The sequence below is a fragment of the Neodiprion lecontei genome, chromosome 1 (assembly GCF_021901455.1).
Source record: "Neodiprion lecontei isolate iyNeoLeco1 chromosome 1, iyNeoLeco1.1, whole genome shotgun sequence".
NCBI classification, from domain to species: Eukaryota; Metazoa; Arthropoda; class Insecta; order Hymenoptera; family Diprionidae; genus Neodiprion; species Neodiprion lecontei.
In genome coordinates, this window is record NC_060260.1 from 31,682,519 (window position 1) to 31,704,647 (window position 22,129).

Genomic DNA, 22,129 nt, shown 5'->3' on the forward strand with positions numbered 1-22,129 from the left:
TTGCTCGAACCATTCTGCTTGACTATAAATAGTCAGCAAGGTATTGCACAGTAACAGACCGTAAGAATCTATGTAGTCCACGTCTCTACTAGCGCGGCTCGCACGCGTTAATACTCGCGAGTGAAAACGGAATTATTGTGTTTTATTTGTTCCAACAATAGAACTTCGCACAGGTTAAAGTTGGGCAAGTTGGTTCCACGCTACCAGCGATAAGTACGTTCCAGTTTTAATTTTAAAAACAGCTGCGATTCTTCCAAGCTTCAATAGGATTGTCGACCTACCAATCTATTGTTATACAATACCTATAGGTATGTATTTGCGGCGACGCGCGTGGTCTTATTTTCACGTATCTGAAAGCACGATGGTGGTTTTGCAATTTTCCAGCTTGTCGATGACTACTCCAAAGAAGGAAATGTTTAAAGAATTAAAGACAATTGATTGATTTTTTATTTCAACCTCAGATCATGAGTGCTGAATCGCAGGAGCTGTGCACTGTATGCGGAATGGCAGCAGAGCACAAGTGCAGCGCTTGCAAGAGCGTTTTTTACTGCAGCAGAGAGCACCAAAAGTCCCATTGGAAGGTTCACGGGAAGAAGTGTATTCCTTATAAGGTATGTAACACCGAACCGACGAATGTCCAAACGGACCAAATTCCGTATTTTTAACATTCTTATCTCTTATTAGTCATCACAGGTATCGATTCCGTATTTATTCGGATTTCGCCCGAGAAACTAAATGATTGTACGAGCTCGAGTCTGCTCAATTCGTAAATGGATTAGCTTATAGCTGGCTGAATTACAATTTTTCGAATAATCTATACATAAGCAAGGAGCAACACGTTTGTTCGTTTATTACCCACGATTAAATCACTTGTATTTTCTGGGCATGTATACCTAACTTAGATTTTACACAGGACAAATTATGAAGTAATTGTGAATATGTATATGTAATTTCTTAGTGTAATTTAAAAAAACTTTAAATGGCATATTTTCTATTTAAATGTATTGACGAATGAAGATTTATGTCGTGAAAATTAGATTGCGACTAACGAAGTTCTCGGACGACACTACGTGGCCATAAGAAACATCAATGTTGGCGAGGTGGTCTTCCAGGAGAAGAAGGCCCTCGTCGAAGGACCCCCGCTGGAAACGGGGCCAGTCTGCTTAGGATGCTACGCAGTGCTTACTCCAAAATCTGCGGTACCATGCGGCAAGTGTGGCTGGCCGTTATGCGGACTGTGTAGAGATCACGGGCCAGAATGCGAATTCACGGTCAAGTATAAAGACGAAAAGGTACGCAAAGCTCGCCACATGTGCGTAAGCGGGTTTGTTAATAAATGATAAAATAAACCCGACCTCTGAGGGATCTGCAATTTGTCGACGTATTGTTCCAAAAACAAAAAGCATTTCAGGACCTGCCTTTTGGCTACAAGATTTACCAAGATTTTGATAGGAGTAGTAGGTAACACGATGAAGCATTAATTGCACCGTACGTTTGCATGGGAAAATTCGTCCCCCTCGTTAACGTTCGATTGGGATACAGGTATCAATTACGGATTTTGTTTTTCCGCACCCCACCTATCGCTGTATCACAACGATAAGAGCCTTGCACTTGCGCGAAGCAGATCCGGGTCTATATGAGAAATTTTTAAATCTTGAAGACCACGCCGAGGAACAGGAGCGCACCTCTTTATTCACGCCTCGTTTCGTCGCGCAATTCATTAAGAGGTTCTTCAAGATTGACGTTACGGAACAAGAAGTTGCAAAAGTCGTCGGCATTCTGCAGGTAAATCACTGGCGGTAAACAATCACATATGCTCCCGTTTACGGATTTGTGGTATATTTTCAAATGTTTTTCAGGTGAATGGTCATGAAGTGCCGTTAACCGAGCCTGCTTATATCGCGGTTTACGATATTTCGTCCATTGTTGAGCACAGCTGCAGAGCAAATTGCTCCAAGAGCTTCACCAGTAACGGTGGCATTGTTGCTCGAGCTGCAATACCCATAAAAAAAGGTGCTTCGTTCCGTTCCATGACTTAGTATCACTTTAAAAAAAAATTTTTTTTCATCATATATTCTCACATTTCTAATCGCTCACATATCCATCACCTACGCTTACGTTAAAAATTCACTTTTCATATAATCCATCTTACAGGCGATCATATAACGATATGTTACACCGATCCTCTTTGGGGCGTTGAGAATAGGAGACATCATTTGGCACAGACGAAATTTTTCCAGTGCATGTGCGAACGATGCATCGATCCTACAGAATTTGAAACTATGTACAATGCTATCAAATGCTGGAATGCGTGAGTTCGTACATTATTTTTGAAAAGTTGTTACTTCAATTACTCGAGTGATCATGGCACTTTTGCTATCTTGAAAGTAGTTTTTTTTTTTTTTTTTTAACGCACCGTATGAATTTACTTATGCGGCCTATTTGACGTATGGTCGATTTTTACTTTTTTCGAATTAGAATATGTATATCAGAGGCGCGTAAGCAATGAAGAATTATATGGTAAACAGTTGTTTAATGAGAAATTTTTTTCATAAAGTGATTGCAATGGACACGCCCTTCCGAAAACCTTCATTAAATCTGGAAATGAAAGGCCAGATTACACATGCAACGCATGTTCAAGTACTAAGAGTTTTGACGCGGTCGAAGAAATGATGGAGCAAATCGGAATACATTTGTCACAGATGAAGAAAAACGACATGGAACAATGTAGAAAATTTATTCAAGAATACGGCAAATTTCTCCACGAAAATCATTATTATATTACGGACGTTAAATTGGCTTTGGCTCAATTAATTGGCCAGGAAAATCCTGGTTTACCTGGAATCAGTGACGATTTATTGCAAGAAAAAATATCGCTGTGCAAGCACGTCAGTCAGCTTTTAAAAAAGCTTGTTCCCGGTGAGTAACTGGACAATTGTTGCAAGGTATATATGTCCTTCGAATTGAAGAAGATTTGACGCTGACTCTATTTACATAACGCTGGGCTCTTGATTGTACAAACAACTGTTTCAAGCAGCTCATTAACATCGCGTTTCAAATAACACGTATCTTCGGTCCCATGGCCTTGTTATAGTAGGAAAATAGTAATGAAATGTTTTTAATGACTGTATAATTCAAGATGCAAAAACAATCGGCATTAATAATCATCTATTGGTTGGTTTCAACAGCGGAGAATAGAGTTCTTGGATTAGTCCTCTTTGAACTACACGCTGCAATTGCTGAGTGTGGGCGCAGACTGGACCCTGGAGAGCTACGAGAGGCTCTACTGGTAATACTAATTTTTAAATATACATATCCGTGTGAAGCAGTATATAGTACCGATTGTTCATCAATTTGGAAAAATAAAATCGAATACCTTGTACGAAGTAAGGCGATCTGCTGACTTCGCTCTTTTTGCACCATGTTCCTCAGCCACATACATATTTTGAAAATTAATTCATATGCTTGTATTTGTATATTTCTTATAATATTACCAACCTCTTAATGATCGCTGCAGGAATCAAAGCGAATATTGGCCGAATCGTACGAGTTACTAAAGTATGAACCAGAGGCACTTCCAGAGGGGAAAATAGCAGTACAAGCTCATAAGAATCTTCAGGATATAGAAACAATTCTGAAAGTAATGCATCAGAACATCAGTATGCCGCCAATGTAAAAATGATATTCTGTAATTGTTAAGTGAATTTGTAATCTTCCTAATTGATTGTCTTGTAATCATGATTGTTTGTACATATCAAAAACTCACGTACCAATACAATTACCTGAGAACATATTTTTCGTCTCGTGAGAAACCTGACTCTTCCATTCTTCTCAAAATCAGTTGTAGTAGTCATAGATCGGCGAGCATCAGGATGTTAATCGGGGTAGGCAGCGATATATTTGTCCATTAATTGTGATAAATCCTCAAGCTTGGGGCTAGACTTCAATACATGTACGTTTTACTTTATTCGTGTGCAATATTACATAGTACTATATTATAGTTATAGTAAACTAAATTACATATTCAGTGAAGGCACATGTCGTCCCGTACTTGCGGGCTACAATCGTTTTAATTAAAGTTTTCAATGCCATGTCCGATTATTCTGCACGTAGAAAAGCAATGTTTTCATACTAATCACAAATTCACGTGTCGCAACAACATTATTCGAGGAGTTCGTCAGTTATAAAACAACAATCTTAGATTTTCTTTTGCAATTCGACAGGCCGAAAATCGTTCGCGATAGATCCTCACTTGTTTTAACATCAGTTAATTCTTTGTTGTAACTAAAATGTATGTTAAGTTGAGTTCATTACAAACATCCAACATAACACAGGATATATCACCTTCACATCGAAGATTGTCATCTTATTACATAAACACATTACAAACCCAGTCACTATTTCCATCGGAATCAGTCGAAGTAGTAGCATATTATCTGGCGAAGAATGCATACTTATATTCTTCTCAGCACCCAGCTCTTAATACAGAACTGTCTGATAACCATTTCTCCATTTACACTAAAATCTTCGTATACAGTGCGCACACGATGACGGCAATAAGTTAATCAGAAATTTGGAAACTGGATTTTGGAACTGATTGGGTAGAATAGTGTGGGTTGGAAATGATTTATGTGACACACAGAATAGATAAGCAAGGTCGTACATACTCAAATTAGTTGACCGTGTTCACTAAATGAACAGTCAAATACTGATTCCGGATGGTATAAGCAAGCATCCCTTTAATCTCCGCAAACTACGTTGTTGGTTCTTAATTCTGTTTCATTTTATTTACAAATATAGTAGGTCTAAACTTTTTTTTCGCCATATTTTATACACCTAGCGTGGAACATCTTTTGGTCACTCCAAGTTCATTAGTCCACACGTTTAATCACGTTTTCAATAATTATACAGTAATAGTTAGGACTGCGGCTCATGTTCGCCCGTCCGTTTTTTCTGTATGGTGATGGATAAGATTTAAAATTTTCACATGAATTAACAGAGTGACGTAGACGAGGGTTTCTAAGTTAAAACATTAAACGATATAACATACTAACATTAACTACTAGCGTTAAAATGCACATCTTATTTTACATTATATTTTTTTATCTTTACGCTAATGCAGTGACCAGGATGTTTGTTTTACACAGTTTAATGCAGATAGAACCTTTCAATATTATACTGTAAGTGAAAACAGAGATGAGAAAATTACACCTCAATCTGAATGAGTGTAATATACAATAGATATTAAACATAGATAGCTATGGTTAAAACGTTGCAGCTTATAAAGAATACTCCAGCAATTAATTTATTATTTAACCTGATAACTGCATTCACTTATAGTTTGTAAGGTTTAAACTTTTAATATGTATTTTTTACTTTTTTTTCGTTCATTTTTATTCTTCACTTCGAAGTCTCGGTTAATGTATTGATAAGCATATTCAAGTCTGTATCATGATTAAAAATATACATATTATCTTATGTAAGTCAGGGAAAAAAGAACCGCCAACAAATTAAAATCAAATCGACCGTCGACGACGTGTAAACTTGAGCGTATCTGATATTCAATACATAATATAATTTCTTTTTCCCTTTTTTTTTGTTTTGTTCTATTCACTCTAACAGATTTACTTTTAACAGATTTTTTTTAAAAACGACTCGGAAACCAACAATACATGAATCACGAACCCTCGCATTATTCTTCTTTATATTTCAGTGTTCTTGTTGGAAGGTTTCCGTAATGTTTCATTGTTCCATGTATATTTTTTATATTTTTCATTTTATTCATTAATTTTATTTCTTTTTTTTTTTGGTTTCATCGTTTCGACAACCTGTACATTAAATTTCGATGCATTAGTGAGTAATCCAATAGTTTGACATTACTGGTACCATACGTTATACTATTGCAATTAGGGGGTTCAATATGCTACAGTTATACAATAATTTCAGTGAGCTATATAAGTTTCAGGACGGGTATTATTTAATATAAACAATATGGTGCCGTCCGGATTGTCTCCGTTTACTCCATTTTGTCTAAATTTTAACTCCACTCGCATTCGTAATATATTTTTACATTACATACTATGCAAATTCTATCAATAGACAAGATGTGAAACATAGTAGCTATTCCTATAATGCTTCCCGTATCGTAACGCTGTGAATTTACTACATACGTAATAATAAACATTTTCCAGGTATTCCTTCTATAAGTAGATGCATAAAAATATTATACACCGCAATATATTATTTGATTGCTAATGATCATAGCACCACTTCTAATTTTAATGCGACCCGCTATACATTCATTCATGGTATGTGATATTCATTTTTATTTACTTATTTTTGCACGTACTGTGACATTACGCGGATACGCAACATAAAGACCCGTAATTATAGGCAACTGGGGGTACAATTCCACTACTAAAAATCGGAAACTCTATGTGTACCTTGAATTGCCTATAATTGGGAATCTTTATGGTGCGCATCTACGATATCTCATCGTATATTGTTGTTTGTTATCTTTGGAATCGTATTAATTAAAAATTCGAGTAAAACATACCAAATACGCACAAAATTATTATCATAATATGATTGATCATTGAAGGCCTGAGAACTGGACAAAGTGGAACCTACAGTCAAGTATTGTTTGAGCAATCACTTGATCACATTACATACCTATGTAATTTACATTGCCCGTGTTTCAAGACCATATACATGCTTCTAGATGGTAGGTGATTACATGTTTACGTATTAATAGAGATTGCGGTATTACACAAAACTATGACGAAACAAATTAAAGTTGATAGTAAGAGCTATTAATTACCGATTTGCATAGTGACTTTGTAGTTGTCTCGATTTAGAAAATATGCCACGTGAAAATCAGTGAGGCCAGCTCATTAAAATAATTTGTTTCTCATCTTTATAGCTCGATGTATCAAACATCACAGCTAACGTTAAATTTTTACACTTGCACATACTATACCATATTTTACACAGAGTCAATCAATTTTGTTTTTTTCTTCTCTCTATGCAACCACAAGAGAACTGCGGAACAAATAAAATGCCGATTCCTCGAACAGTTACGACAAATATTATAATATAATTCGAATGTGTATGATGTTTGCATTGATAGGTGTGTATATACAAACTACGTTAATTATGCGCAGTCTCTTACGCAAACAGTACGCGAATGGTTTGGCATAAACTTTATTCTGCATGTATATCGCCAATGGTCATTTGAGTGTTCGAGATAAGAATTTGACAAATACGATCTATAAGTGCATATGATCATCAGAGGGTGGGCCAGGGGGGGGGGGGGGGGGATAAGCCCTGAAAACAACTAAAAAATTACAAAAATACCATCAAGTCTTAGATTCAGATCCCACGAAGGCCATCGCGTTGTACCCAGTAACATGATATTAATCTCTCAGCTATTGTATCTACTGTACATATACTTTACTTTGGACTCGAAAATGTTTAAGTGTCATTTTCAAAACGTTGACTCACGTGCTAAGCGTATGGGCATAAGGTTTGCGTGATCCTGGTAATGGCTGATGAAGACTGTGTGCTACGGGCAAAGTTTTTTGAATCCAGCGCCGTCTTGTCCAAGCTTCAGTTCTTCGTAGGGTGTATTTGTCTCGTGGCTCGTCATTGAACCCATTTGACCAGATGGTACGTTCAACGTTTCTTGTTTCCAGCCAGTACCTCCAGACGTTACCTAATTATGAAAACTAAATGGTGATATAAATTCTATTATAGAACTCGAAAACACAAATGGTATCAAATATGTGTAACTATCCGTTTATCCACAAGTCAAGGCGTCGCTGAAGTGTACAAAAAGATGTCATGGGAAGCACCAACACGGGAATTTATATTCCAAAAATTCTCTTATCTACAATTAAATGAACACAAACGGGTTAAGAATTACCGAAGTCGCGATGCCGTTGACCTGTGATTGATCTTGGATATGATCCATGTTCACTTCTCTGAGGTAACTCGGGTTTTCAAATGCGACACCACCTTGCCCTTTAGCATTCAGTCGTTTCGTTCTAACGAACCAAACACCAGCGACGACAATACAAGCCACGAAAACAACAGCCAATATAATTCCGATGACTGTTCCCACGTGAGATCCAGAATCTGCAAGGATGAATTGAAAAGTTAAAACTTCGACGTAGTACGTTATGCAAAAGTCGAAAAATATCTATGCATCCCACCTCCGAGTGCGGACGTTACGTATTTGTCCCCAGTGATGAACTCCACCTGTTCAGAAAGGGTACTCGTACCCAAGTGATTACCAGCTTTAACCACGCATTCGTATATTACACCTTCTTTTAATCCTGAGATCACTAAGTTCGTCGTTTTCGTATCATTCTTAGTGGTGTTACCCTTTGTTGCTCCCTTGGGGCGCCAAAATACTCTACAATCAAACATTGCATGTGTTTCAGCCCAAAACTTTTTACTTTCTCGTCTCTGTTTGATGTACATTACACTGCATATGCTACTTATATACCCATTGTAAACATCTTGTTCTACCTGTACACTTCCACCGTATGTGGATTTTTGACGGGCGGTGTCCAATGAACATTTACGGTATGAGGATCTAGAACGTCTACACTGATTGCTTGTGGTGGACCCGGTAAACGGTCTCGCCCTTCTTGGAAACAGCTCATTATAGGTCTTGTGTAGGACAAAACGCAGAATTTGTTGTTGAGTAGCGGCTCTCCGCGGCACCAGTCCAGGCAGCGTCGAGGCACATCCCACTTTGCACAGCAGGATCTGTGATCGGATCCGTCTGAAGAGAATGCAACCGTTAACAAACACTTATCTCCCATTCGCAATTGTTATGTTAAAAAGGTTCCGCCAGCTTTCGAATGCCCATTTTTCTCATACTGTTGGAGCGGTTACTCACCGGCGGCGCATTTCATGAGCTTGTCAAAGTCGTTGATACACTGCGGCTTGTCGATGACCGCGTCTATGTCTAAATAAAAGCTGCACGCTTCCATGCAACCACTGGTTACGTTCTGTTCGATACAACACTGCGTAACGTTATTAGTCGCGGCAACGTTCCTGATCCGGACACTCACGGGCTGCGTGCCACTTCCGAACGCATTTTCCGCGTGGCAAAAGTAATCGCCCTCGTCCATTTCGGATATCTTATTGATGGTTAATTGCATCACGTACTCAGTCTCCGTCTAGAGATAAGGTAATAATGGATTATGCAGGTTGATTTGAGGAGAAATAATTGCACCCCAGTCGTTACTGTAGCCGCGACTCATTTTCTCCGGGCAAGACGCGTTCGGTAAAAGTCATTGATACTCACATCTTTACTTGGCTGAACGTGGATGTTGTACTTCCCACCTTGAATGACGGGAATGCGACCACTCTTATCTCGCCAGAATAGCATCTTGGGTTCTGGATATGCTTCGACTTTGCATTCCAATACCACGGAATCACCCAAAGCGGCCACTGTTATGACGGATGCAGTTACGTGCGGTACATCTGTCAGAAAAATGCGCGTGGTAAGAAATGAGTTTACGGACAGTATTCCTCTATCTTACTTGTTTTTCCCATGCATACTTAGTAGCACTTACGACTGATTGAAATTTTTCTGCTAGCCTGCATGGGTGTACCGTAACCGTTGTCTGCATAACAACTAATTTGATCCATATCTCGTGTTACGTTGTTCACAACAGTAACCATATGCCTCGTCGTTTCTTGATAGACAAGTCGCCCGCTAATGTATAAGCTGATTGTCGGCATTGGCGTACCCATCGCAATGCACAAAATGGTCATGCTGCTGCCTTCTACAACGAGGTTGATCGGATGAACAGTCGGTGGCTACATACAGGAATACGAATGTCAATGTTGGTTGCGGCTAGCGAGTGTAACAAAATATCCTTAGAAATTGAATTTTCGTGGGATGTGGTGACGACCTGAATGCGGGAGCATTAGTGGTAAATGATCTCACCTCGACATACGCGGGATATGCCGGATCTGTCCATGCAATGAGCGTCTCGCTAGGTAGGCTGGTACCCTTCTTACCATGGGCGGTTACGAAGACAATGTATTGTGTATTCGGTATCAGATTCTGAATTCTGTGTGATGTGATGGACGTTTGAATGTGCTGGAACTGTTGATCGGCTGTACTTTTGTACAATAACTCGTACGTCAGATTTTCCGAAGGATGTGAGAACTCTGGCGGCTGCCAAGAAATTGTTACCCAGGTTGCACTGTGCCCCGAAACGGCGAGAGAATGCGGCGGTGACGTAACAGCGTGAACGCCTTTGTCGTCAATTTCTGCCAAAGATCGGAAAATTATTCACAAGTGAAGGATCACTCAATGAATACTGCACAGCTTGTTCAATGAAGTACACGCTGGGAATGCACTACATGGCTGCATTCCTCTGCGTCTCGCAGTGTGGGAGATAAGAGTTAAATACAAATGTCAATTTCCTCACCGATACTCGTTATGTTGATCATTAAAATAGAAGTCGGCAAGGAAGTCCCGTGTTTGTTACGAGACACAACAAACATTTGGTATAACTTATGATTTTCTAAGCCGGTAATGGCGGCGGATGTTTCGGTAACGTTTATTTGCTGAAATAAATAAATTGTTATTTTCTAATATCAAGTAAGGTACTAAACTTCTTTGACGTTACACTAATTAATCTTTAAAGATTACAACTTACATGATCGAGCTTGCTGACCGTCTCGTGCATCGAGGTATTGTCAACTTTTTGATAGTATACTATGTAATCGGTAACGTTTGATCCGTCGGTTGGCGGTTCCCAATCCAATTTTACTGAACTGTCTGTGATTTCAGTAGCGTGCAGCTCAGAAATGGGACCCGGTAATGTATCGACGCCTGAAATTACACGGAAGTCATGCTTGATTCGAAGTTTATAATTCCGTGTCCCAAATGACGATGGACATTTTTTCATCTATTCACCTTCCTCAAGACACTGAACAATGTTGCCAATAAATGGAATACAACTTGTAGCAGTACTGATGAGGCTATCGACAATGACTCCGCTGCAAAGAGTCATGCATCCTGCAGGGACTCCGCGACGACTGCAACAATCGTTGTGATTTCTACCTCCAGCTGCACATTTCAGTATTTTATGGAAATCGGAATCGCACACAGACGCCAGTGCTCGAATATCGGACATGGAAGCATCGTAGGTGCACAAAGGCATACAAATACTGTTCAGGTTCGTCTCCACGCAACATGATGTGATGTTGTAATAAGAAGCCTCTTCTTCCTTATCGACAAGGACCTACGCGACAGTTGAGAGAGGTCGGATTATTGTCAACGCAAAATGATATAGTTATACAATGATTACCTTGCTCTGAGTTCTGAAGATTATTCTCGCTGACGGGTCGCCGACTCCGTGTGTATTTCGTGCCTCTACGTAAACTTCGTAGTCAGTGTCATGGGTTAAATTGGTTAATATTGTAGGACTGTATACATCCAAGTGTTCTTCGTATATAGCTGTAGAATAGTCGTCAGTTAGCTCCCTGTAGTATACGTTGTAGCCTTTGACCGTATCACCGAGCGTTTTCGGAGGTGACCACTGCAGGATTGCAAAGTCTGTGTCGATGTTGGAGATCTGAATACTGGTGGGGGCGGACGGAAGGACACCGTAACCATCCAACAAGCAGTTCTTGTATACCATCATGTAACTCAAGCATCTGAACAATGGTAAATATCGAATAAATCAATCGCACCGGATATTTATTCGTGTATCAAAATCCGATGTAAATAAATGTGTTCAACGCACCTGAAGTGATTGAAATTAATTACAGTCACGTTGCCGCTGCAGAATGGTTGGCAGATGTCAGGTAATCCACGAGCTTTACAACACGGCGTATGATCGATTCCGTCACTCAGACAAGCAAAAGTATCGGGAGCCCACGGAGCACAGATCATTAAGTTATGAATTTCTGCATGGTCGATCGAGGACGGATCGCAGAGCTTCTCGACGCAGCTAAACATCGAAGAGTTTAAATTATTTCAAATCACTATCACTGCGCTCTTGATATTGCTACACTAAAAAAGAAGGTTCGTTCGAGACCGAAACGACGTTCTGAAATCGATAACCACCCCCGCAATTTGGAAGTTTGCTTATGAGTCTTTCACCATCAAAGGAAAGAAGGCTAGAGGGTGGTACAAGTGCGGAACAATAAAATCTCGAAGTATTCAAAGAATGTGGCGAGTATTGCTGAGATACAAACCCAGGATCAGTGACCCCCCTGCTGACGCAGCAGCCACGGGTATCCGGGAGACGGGGAGTGTCGACAACGGTGGTAGGCTTCATTCGTCCAGGAGAAAAGGTGAGCGTTCTGACCGCGTAGCTGGGAAGACTGCTTCCGTGAATATTTAGGGAGACGACGCGAACCTCATACATGGTAAATGGTTTCAGGTCAGTAACCACAGTCGACAGTACGTTTCCACGGACCTTGACCAGCATCGTCACGTTTTCTAAAATGCATGACCTCACTTTATCAGTTCAAAGTTGAAGCGAGGCCGAAGAGAATACCTTCAAAGTTATAACATGAAGAGAGCGATACGCTCAAAGAATAAGGATTCGAATTACATCGGCACTCAGCTATGTCTCGCTCGTAACGAGAAAGCGTATAATAAACATTATATTATTCGCGGTAGAGATATTACACTGTATTATCAGCTCTATAGAAAACGACAGGTCATTGGCGTGACCTAGGTAAGCCGGTATAAAAGCTTGGGTGCAGAATATCGAGTGAAAAAACTGGCTGACAAAGAGATTGCTTTCATTGGTTTTGTCATCTCCGTAGATTCAACGGCGCTGAAGAATTCTCAGGACAGGACTCAGATCTTCGACGTTAGGAGTTGCGATTATTATTTGCGCCAGATAAAAGAAGGAAAAAAATTCTTTCAAAGCAAGCCGGAGTTATTGATTGGCCTCTTCTTTGTCCCCGTGGATCGTGTGGCCGTTACGAAATATCTCATAAACAGGAAATTGAACGTTTTCAATCGCGGCTTCTTTATGCTCGACTCGCGAAGGTGCAGGCAATTGCCCCGGTTCCGCGTTAATTGCGACAAGTAATTTAACCCTGAAGCATTCAAAAGCTCGATTTATTCCCCAGTCAGGGATTGCCGTTTTCGTATACTGGCTGATGATTGCTCGGTGAGTAAAAGTTTGCGAAAGAAACATACCCGTCGGCAGAGTTCCGGTTGAATCGATGTCACTGGGATGTTCGTCAAAGTGTCGAAGAGCCGTGACGTTAACGAGATATTCGGTGACCGATTCCCTGTTTGCATCCGGCGGTGACCAAGTTACCCGCAATGACTTGTCAGTGAGCGATTCCACGTTAAGAAGCGTCGGTGGAGACGGTAGTAATTCTGCAAAATGAAATACAACCATGCAAACAATGTTTTACCGGGATTCCACATCCGTCTTGGAACCTGTAACGGCGTTGCTTCTATTAAACACTTCAGCTGGTGGCTTACTTATTCCTTCAACGATGCAGGCGAGTGTTTTTTCGGTGTAGGCTGAACAGGAGAAGTGCGTTTTAACATTTTCCGTGATGACCGTGTAGTCGCCACGACAGACGTCCTGGCAGATGTCGGGCACCGATTCCTGGATGCAGCATGGCACGTGGTTGCGTCCGTCTGAAGGTATAAAATACCGTATTATTTCTATCGAGACGTATACATACATGCATTTGTACGACGTACCTACCGACAATGAATTTTGAAAAAGGATTGTACGACCGTATAAGGAAAAGTGAAGCGAAAGGAAAACGCAAATGACTCCAAAGGTGAAAGAAATACCTATCTACGAAACATGTATCGGACTAAAAGAGGATCGGCTGAGTATTTTATGAGTTGAAGCATCTAGCTTGGCGTCGATTTTCATACAGAAAGTAACGCGAGCATAAAAGAGGGCTGTGAAAGTGCGATAGGGGAGATGGGATGCGGTGTCTACGTGAATTCGACGCGCCGCATCGTCAATCTGACAGAAAGCGATACGTATGTACGATCCTTTGGTTCACGATCAGTGACGATGTAGGTACCGACCAAGCAGTCACAGTTTTTTTCCTGTAAACCTGACATGGGTATGCGTATACCCATCCAGTTCACTTGTATTCTTGATTTTACATGGGGTATCTTTCGAAGAAACGAAACGACTCGTCCGATTCATTACTCAGCTAGCTTCAAAAAAGGAGCACCATGCCATCGCACGAGGCCGGAATAGAGAGGCTCCGAGACTTAGAAGAAGTAACTTATTGTGAGTACGAATCAGTCTGTAGGTACCTACTGGAAAATAGGTCAGAGGTCAACGTGGAAGGGCGAATCCTGGTGGACTTACCTGCCATGCATTTTACGATGGATGGAAAGTCGGCCTCGCAATTTTCCGGGTCTTGGCCGGTGTTTCCTTCCAGAATACTCTGAATACTGCAAAAGCCAAGACAACTAGCGTTGACGTTTTCGCTCTGACAGCATGTCGTGTAGTTGTGACTTTTTGCGTAAACCTCCTTCTGCGTCGAGTACAGGGTCACATCCGTTGCGTTTTCCGGTGGTAAAAGCGCCCTGGAGAGCACTAAGAAAGGAAAAAGAACTTTTTTGTCAGGGGGCTCCGTGATTCGGCAAACGATTACACTCGTCTCTTAGCTGGCTAACCACGGCTTGGATTCTCGACTGGACGTCTTTTTTGGGGAAATGTTATACACCACTCCACGACCACGCACTTCGGTAAACTCTAATGACTTTTTTTGGTTTATGGCAGAACGAAAGTTCTTCCAGGCCTGGAACACAATGAGCAAACAGCAACCAGCAGTCGCTCCGGGAACTTGGATACATACCTATATATATATATTACTTTAATAGTTCTTGGACAGTTGGACAGCGAAAGAAACGAAAAAGCAAAGAAAGTCGTCTTTGTCAAGAAACGGATGAAAGAAATGTTTCTTTCTTGGTAATCAAATAAACCCTGTGGCAAAGTAATCTCGCGATAAATTTTTTTATTTTATTTTTTTTTTTTCTTTAGAAAAAATTGCAGCTAAAATCTCATAACTGGTTTCTCACCAGATATGCAATTGGAATTTAAGTCCACTGTAATTTTATGAAACATTCTGTTTCAAATTTGTATCAAACTCTTTTTCAACCGTTCTACTCGAGGTTGTGAAAAATTCTGTGGGCTGCTTTCACCGAGTGTACGTAATCTATGTATGAAGACATAACCGCCTTCTAGCTTCAATCATCCCATGAGAGGAGCTACCCACTTACCGCTCAGTTTATGGAAGGAGCGCAATACGGGATCCGAGTTGACCTCGCAAACATAGAGACCAGAGTCAGCAGGCCTGGCGTTCTTGATAGCTAGCACCCACACATCACCTCCTGGAAAATTAATAGTTACAAATCATGAAACTCTGAGTCTATTAATGAATTTCCCAACTTACTGAGCCCTTTGAAGTGGTAACGTTCTAGTTTCTGTCGAACGGTTAAGCGTACGTAATAATCATAAGTGCGCGTGCAAAGGGTTTTCATTCTAGAGTTACCGAGAGGATTAATATGTCAGGTCTCTCCAGGAAGTCAGAAACGCACGGAAGGAAAGCTGGTAAAAGAAATGCTACTTCCATCCACTTGGAAATAAATTGCACTTCTTGATGGCTCCCCCCCCCCCCGTATAATAGAAAAGAAAACATTAAACACGACGATTGTTATGAGCTTTCAAATAGCGCAATCCAGGAATTCAACGCTCCATTTTTTCTTCGAGAGGTTGAGTTTATATGACAAGCTGTATCCCAACTGCCCGCCACCTTACACTTAATTTTTAAAATATCAAAAAATTTATACGTTTACTTCTGAGGAATGAATTATGCGTTCCCAGATTTCGGTGCAATCAATCCTTGCAGCAACTCCCATCCAGTACTTCCAGCATAACCAAAATTCACGCTTGTTTATTTATTTTTTTTAACGTTTATGTTGGGGGTCAGTTATTCAGACATCTAAATTACGGCAATGGTAGGGCGTTGGATTTGGGGGCGACGACGATTTGACAAGCGGCATTGTGTAACGCGAATTAAAAAAGAAGAACCAGCGTGTTTAGCAGAAGTGGTCTAGAGTTTAGCCAAGTTACACCCAACTTGAGATTAAACTGTTGGCGAGGGTGTCGTCATGCTATAGAGTACATACTTACACCTCCGTTCCCTGGTCATTGTTTGGGTGAAATGCTTTAACGACACTTTAATTCATCATCGTGCAAGTAATTAATTCGTTCGGGAAACTTTCGCGGAGTAGTCCACCACCTGTTAGTATCAACAAAACTTTCGACCAAAACCCTAAAGTTAGACTTTCCTGGTATATAAATGCTACAAGGGGGTGAACAGGCGAACTGAACGGGTGTAGCTTTTGTTTTGCTCTTTAAAACTTTGATCCTTTTTTCCACTCTCCGTCTCTCTCTCTTTCGCTTTCGACGTTAATACCCGAGAGCTTTAGTTTAAACCGCAGTATCGATCGATCTTCCCTGTTCTTCTTATATGGGCTTCTGAACGTTGAGCGCAGATGTTGAACGAAAGAAAATCCCACGTACTGCTGATTTATTGAATTTATTTACCAAACTTTAAGCCGCTTCTGAGCTTCATTATGCAGAATATTAAAAAAAAAAAACTCTATAAGACGAGTCAGCGTTGCAGACATCGATACTCGGGTATTCGGGCATATCGGCTTTTGTTCACGAGTCAGCCTTCGTTAGCAACGACTTAGCGTTGCTCTGAACAGCTCCTGGACCATCTCAGGGTGAATCCCGTGGCAGGAGATGAAAATTCCTCGAATCGAGAAGCTTGATTTCTTTCTTTTATCGATTGCCGGTAGCGTAGAAGCGGCAATCGCAGACTTTGAAGTCAGACATACAAGTCTACGGAATTTACAGGCAATCGGACGATTCGCATTACATGAAAGAAAATTAGTTCTATGGATGATACGGGTAAGCTGAGGAGGAGAGAAACATTTTTTGAAAAATTCGTTCGTACATACAAACGTCAACGGTTCTGGAAAGGTTGATGGATGGGAGTTGCAAGGACGTGACGTTGCGCCACCCAGACGAGAAAAGCTTGCTAATCAAATTTTACCATGATCCAGGGGGAACCGGTAGACGCTTCGCTGATTGGATCTACGCTTGTATGGCAGGGGCGTGCTGATCGACAATTTTAACATAGTCTAGTTCAACCTGGCACAAGCCCGACCCAAATTATCCCAGCAGTATCGACCCTGATTGAATCGCGATGCAAAGATAGATGTTTGCTGACTGGTTCGACGTTTCGTTCTATGCGAGTTCCAGAAGAATACGTAAAAAGTTGTTGATAATTCAGAAGCTCGGTCTGAGTGGAACACGTGAATACCAGAAATTTCCTATCGCGACATGGCTTTCAAATGTAATATGCAGAACACTTTGTGAGCTGTCGATTGCTAGCAGAGTTTGCTGGAACTGACCAAACAATATTCATACTAACGTCCCGATCTGTTTATGCGGGCATACAATGCCTAAACTTCCATTATTGTTCGTACGTTGGATCAGTAGCTTGCTGAAACGGAGGTAGGTATAACTGAACGGACGCCAGTTCAAGGCATTAATGTGACGGCAAATAAACAGTCTCGCAGTATTGCAAGGATTGCTTTGTCAGCCTCAGTTATTCACGAGCGATCGATGGCATACATTACGTGCAGGTACCGTAGCACTGGGAAGCTCTGGACGATACGAGAGGAAAATCTGCAGTTTACGTCGTCGATTCAGTCTGATATCGTGAATCTGTGCAGTTGTTATGAAACCACGCTGAGCAACGGTACGTGACAAATTTGTTCGTTGAACCAAGCCAATGGAAACTCAAGCGCCAGGTGTAAGTTTTGACGCGGTTTTGTTTTTCTAGAACGGAGGAGCCGGTGTTCGAGAAAGGCACTCAAGGACTCAGAAATATCGAGGTCGCCCTCTGAGTCTCGCACATGTACGAAGGACCGATAAAAGTTGAAGACACAACAGTTGTCGATAAACTTTGCAACAAAATTTTCGTAACAACTGTCTTCTTCCCCAATAACAACGTTATAGATCTTGAATTTCAAGAAACAGATTTTTATAAAATTATCGATCAATAAACTCGAAGCTCATTACTGTTTAGCCAGCTTCAACAACTGACGCAGAGCCTCAGGTGTTTCCAGATACTACTGAGCCACTTATAAACAGCTTTCGAGTTAAGTACTGGACAGCTTTATTCTCGAGCTATAAAACTGAACCGACCATTACAGAATAGGTACGCTAACAGCAGCGAGAAGGGACGGTTGATATATATATATACATATATATAACATGCGTGTAACCTCGACAGGCTGATTTATCAGTTCGTTGTAGAAAGAAGAGAACATTCTGGCTCTGTTATAACGAATCGAATTGAAGTACCGACCTCGTCCACGATACAATATATTTGAAATAATTATCGATTGCCAATCCTGTCCAATTGCCCGTCTCTTGTTGAGTAAACTAGGGTGAAATACCGCAGCTGCATAATCCATGCATGCACGCGTATTCGGTCGTCTACATGTGCGTCTATATAACCTTGTACAAAGGATAGGGTGCAGCCAGTCTTTTGAATAGACACCATTAGCCATGCAGCGTGTAGTTTTCAATTTCCTCCCTACTGACAACGAGTATAGAATGTGACGCGAAGTGTCGCGTATGCATGCCATCAAATTCCGTATCAGATGTTGTTCGCTTTGAAAGCGATAGTTACACGGGTGTAAAAAGATAGATAGATAGATAGATAGAGAGAGCGGGAAACTATAGTGGGTACAAATAACGATTCGCAGACGGCGGAATTCGTATTCGCGATAAGGAGGGTTGTAAATTATTGTAACGCTAGAAAGATCCTGCCGCGAGGGAGGAGTAGAAAATTCCAACACCTATAGAGCAGAGGACTGTAGGGCTTCAAAGGGTTAGTGGTTAGCAATTTTTCAAATTCCCCACGGACCCGAGGACGGTGAACTGACTAATTAATGCACGTTCGAGCGACGGTTAAAGTAGACCGAAAAGGAGATTTAAAAGTACTTACCGGTTGGGATTTCGGTCTCGCCTGAAGTAGCTGAAACAAAAACACGTCGTTAGAATTGACCCGTGAGAAATTCTCCGCCCAACTAATGAATGAATGCCTTTTGGACGGCCCGTTTCTCGCACCGAGGCTTCTGGTTCGAATGACTTTAGTCTACCGTTCGTAATTGTGGAGAACTTTTCCATGATTAATCGCACAGTTTCAATGCCCCCGCATACCTAAAACTCTGGCGCGAATTAAACGGTGCTATGATTTTTGCGCAATACGTTATCCTGCAAGAATTTCAGACCTGAAATTCGGAATTCCCGAGTTTTCCCGACATTCCGCATTCTAACAAGAAAACGACTACTTTATCCTTTAGTTTCTTACTTCTATCCAGCGATTTACGAATTGTCAATTGACTTGACAAATCTTTAGGTCAACTACCTACGTAAGTTTTAAATCAATCGCCTGATGACTGGTAGATCACGACTCAAGCTACGGTATATCTGGAAAAAATGTTGGTGTACAATGGATGCAATCGGGATATGTATGACAAATGGCAACGAATGTTGGGAAAATAATTTAAAACCATGGTAAAAGTTATGTACTACATCTGACAAGGATTTTACATGCTTTCGGGCAGTTGGTTGAATTGACGTGAATTACGTGAAGCGCGGTAGTTCCGATAGTTCGAAAGTATCCTTGAGGTACATCTTGTTTGTCGAATTCCCATGAGAGCTCGGTGAGTACAAGAGGAATAGAAAGGCGAAGGAATGATGAAGCGAAATATTGCATAGCAGGAAGGAATACGGAAGAGATATTTACGAATTTCAAATTGCGGGACGCTGCCAAGTTATTTCGCGGTTCGATTATCGGTCAAGAATTTGAAATTTTCTCTCGATCATGCAGGCCGGATCAGCGAGCCTTTCCCGACTCGGGAGCTTGGGATTTGAATTCTTACGATTCAAGGGAATAGTAGGACAATGGAGAAGGGAGAAGCAGAAAAATGAATGAATAAATAAGCGTTGGGGGCATTACAGAATCTATGAAATATGACAACACGGTGCGTGAGGAGAACGCGAAAAGACATCGCTGTGGGTCGTTATACGTTAACAACAAGTCGAACTAAGCCATCCGGAAAATTGCAGCGACTTTGCTGGAGTCGTTATGAGTGACTGACAGCCGCTGATCCGACTGGCATAAAGCACCTAGGATACGGAGGTGGAAAGTCAGCGGAAATCACCGAGGAAAGTGGCGGGAGCAACGAGATGCGGAAAGCAACACTCTTATACGGTACTCCACACCTCCACCCGCAGATATCGAGGCTTTTGCGGTCAGATTAACTCGGATTTTTCCCCCAAGAAGTTCTCCGTCGACGTAGCGGCGTGACCTTACCGACAAATCCTTGCGGATTCTGGAATAGAATTTTCCCCGCATCACTGTCGCATGCGTACCATGCAGAGACGTTTCTGCTACTCGCTGCATAAAATTTCTCCTCGTTATCCTGCATAGTGGAAAAACTTAAATTCCGAACCTCAGCATTTCGATCTACCGAAAAGAAAACTGTATCCGTAATTTATCAGGTACATGGAAACTTTATTTTCTATTACGAGAATTGCCGCGATTCCTTTCTACGAGGCTGCGACCATCGAAGCTCGGGATTTTCCGCTTCCTGCTACTCCGGAGAGCTGCAACCGTTGGAGCGCTCACCCACGCGAGTGGTAATAGAGGTGAAATCGGCATTGAATCTCTCCAATGACCAGGAGTTTCCATTACGGACCTTGCTGCACAATTCCCGTCAGATCTAGCCTGTGTCTCTTTATATATACATGCGTGTGTGTGTGTGTATACGACCTCCGTTCGAAGGAGATTTATTATTAATTTGACGTCCGAGATACCAAAGTGCCTCGACGGCCACCCTCGTCCACGAGCGTGCAATCAATCGAAACGGCGTTTCGCGGGATTGCGCTATCGAAGAATTAAAATTTCAATCGCTTATTAAACACCGCGCCTTAACGACCATCGACGCGACTGCGACAGCTTGCACCCGCGATTTCACAAACTGAAACATTACTGAGCTTTGTTTCTGTACGGTATATAAGTACTATATCCAATTACGTCTGCCTCGGATACGATGCACACTGCCTGCATCAACCGAAACGTTTCGCAATCTATTGCCGACCTCTGCCTCTTATATTCGAAAGAAGCCTCGTTTCAGGGAGGAGAAAAAGCCGAGTAGGTAGTCACTCGAGAACCTCCAGTTGCGAATTGAATCTTGACGAAATTTCGTGACACGTGCAGAAGGAGTTCGCTGTTACATACAAAAGCTGCACGACTTACTGTAACATAACTATACGCCTGCGGTTTTCAAAGGTAGGTACGTATAATAGCTCGCGCGTCATCGATTCAGGAAAAACCAATCGAAAAGTTTCGACGGATCGAAGGGGTGCAGAAATATAGGCATATCTACGTATAGGTTGTACATGAAGGAAGAAGCGGGTATTGAATGTTGCATGGAAATTGAAGGATTAAAAATATTTACGAGAATTACACAAGAGGGGTTTCCATTCCTCGTTTTATTCAAGGGGTAAGCGACGGGAGTACCGCCGGGGATTCCCACTAATGCCACCATTCAAGTGAAAGGGGCAACTCGAGCTATATTACGAGAGGGCTTTGCGCTTCCGTTTATGGCTCCACCCGGACGACCGCCGCGCTGGCCGCACTCTTCCGCGGCGAATATTTACCCGATTTAAGAGTAATATTTTCAACAATTTCATCCCTTTGTCTGTATACAGAGCTGCACGCCTGTGAGAATATGATGAGGTAAACAAAAGGGCAGGCACCCTTTCGACTTTCGAGTCAATGTTGTAACCGCCAAAGAGCCGTTGGCTCTCCTCTCGACGAGTCGATCCATTATTCTTCCGTTGTTTATTTCACCGCACGGTTTTTATTGCAAGCTTTTGATAAAAGTTGAAACAAACGGAAAACATTTTCCCAACAACGATACGGTTGGACATTTTTTTGCCCCTTTACTTTCTGTGTGAGACTGAACTCTCGTTTTGCCCCGCTA

The 22,129-nt window shown here is 41.5% G+C and overlaps 2 protein-coding genes across 7 annotated transcripts in view; one reads left to right on the forward strand and one right to left on the reverse strand.

The window, feature by feature from the left end:
- Positions 1–37: 37 nt before the first annotated feature.
- On the forward strand, positions 38–5,627 carry LOC107219403 (SET domain-containing protein SmydA-8-like). Its single transcript, XM_015657603.2, has 9 exons — positions 38–308; positions 462–611; positions 1,038–1,292; positions 1,543–1,785; positions 1,860–2,013; positions 2,155–2,311; positions 2,558–2,919; positions 3,189–3,289; positions 3,518–5,627. Exons 2-9 carry the CDS (start codon positions 465–467, stop codon positions 3,674–3,676), a joined length of 1,578 nt encoding a protein of 525 aa, XP_015513089.2. The 5' UTR covers positions 38–308; positions 462–464; the 3' UTR covers positions 3,677–5,627.
- Positions 5,628–5,734: 107 nt separating this feature from the next.
- Positions 5,735–22,129, reverse strand: part of LOC107219410 (Ig-like and fibronectin type-III domain-containing protein 1) — a 171,672-nt gene continuing 155,277 nt past the window's right edge. For 4 of the 6 annotated variants that reach the window (XM_046734882.1, XM_015657612.2, XM_046734877.1 and 1 more), the window contains 19 exons: positions 19,081–19,110; positions 15,269–15,379; positions 14,352–14,582; positions 13,490–13,651; positions 13,196–13,381; positions 12,235–12,481; positions 11,781–11,987; positions 11,343–11,691; positions 10,949–11,276; positions 10,689–10,864; positions 10,458–10,596; positions 9,968–10,296; positions 9,591–9,837; positions 9,320–9,498; positions 8,909–9,191; positions 8,533–8,791; positions 8,214–8,416; positions 7,925–8,136; positions 5,735–7,714 (listed from right to left, as the gene is read on the reverse strand). In XM_046734882.1, coding sequence (XP_046590838.1) covers positions 7,565–7,714; positions 7,925–8,136; positions 8,214–8,416; positions 8,533–8,791; positions 8,909–9,191; positions 9,320–9,498; positions 9,591–9,837; positions 9,968–10,296; positions 10,458–10,596; positions 10,689–10,864; positions 10,949–11,276; positions 11,343–11,691; positions 11,781–11,987; positions 12,235–12,481; positions 13,196–13,381; positions 13,490–13,651; positions 14,352–14,582; positions 15,269–15,379; positions 19,081–19,110 — 4,028 coding nt within the window. In that variant the 3' untranslated portion in view covers positions 5,735–7,564. Of the gene's footprint in view, positions 7,728–7,924; positions 8,137–8,213; positions 8,417–8,532; positions 8,792–8,908; positions 9,192–9,319; positions 9,499–9,590; positions 9,838–9,967; positions 10,297–10,457; positions 10,597–10,688; positions 10,865–10,948; positions 11,277–11,342; positions 11,692–11,780; positions 11,988–12,234; positions 12,482–13,195; positions 13,382–13,489; positions 13,652–14,351; positions 14,583–15,268; positions 15,380–19,080; positions 19,111–22,129 lie in introns of all 6 variants that reach the window. The other 2 variants (XM_046734898.1, XM_046734893.1) reach the window with 2 other exon arrangements.

What these genes read in the sequence shown, in the direction of transcription:
- LOC107219403 (XM_015657603.2), top strand. Translation starts at nt 465, where the DNA reads ATGAGTGCTGAATCGCAGGAGCTGTGCACTGTATGCGGAATGGCAGCA. An exon ending in AGAAGTGTATTCCTTATAAG is followed by an intron (nt 612 to 1,037) that starts GTATGTAACACC and finishes CGTGAAAATTAG; the next exon opens with ATTGCGACTAACGAAGTTCT. An exon ending in TTTAAAAAAGCTTGTTCCCG is followed by an intron (nt 2,920 to 3,188) that starts GTGAGTAACTGG and finishes TGGTTTCAACAG; the next exon opens with CGGAGAATAGAGTTCTTGGA.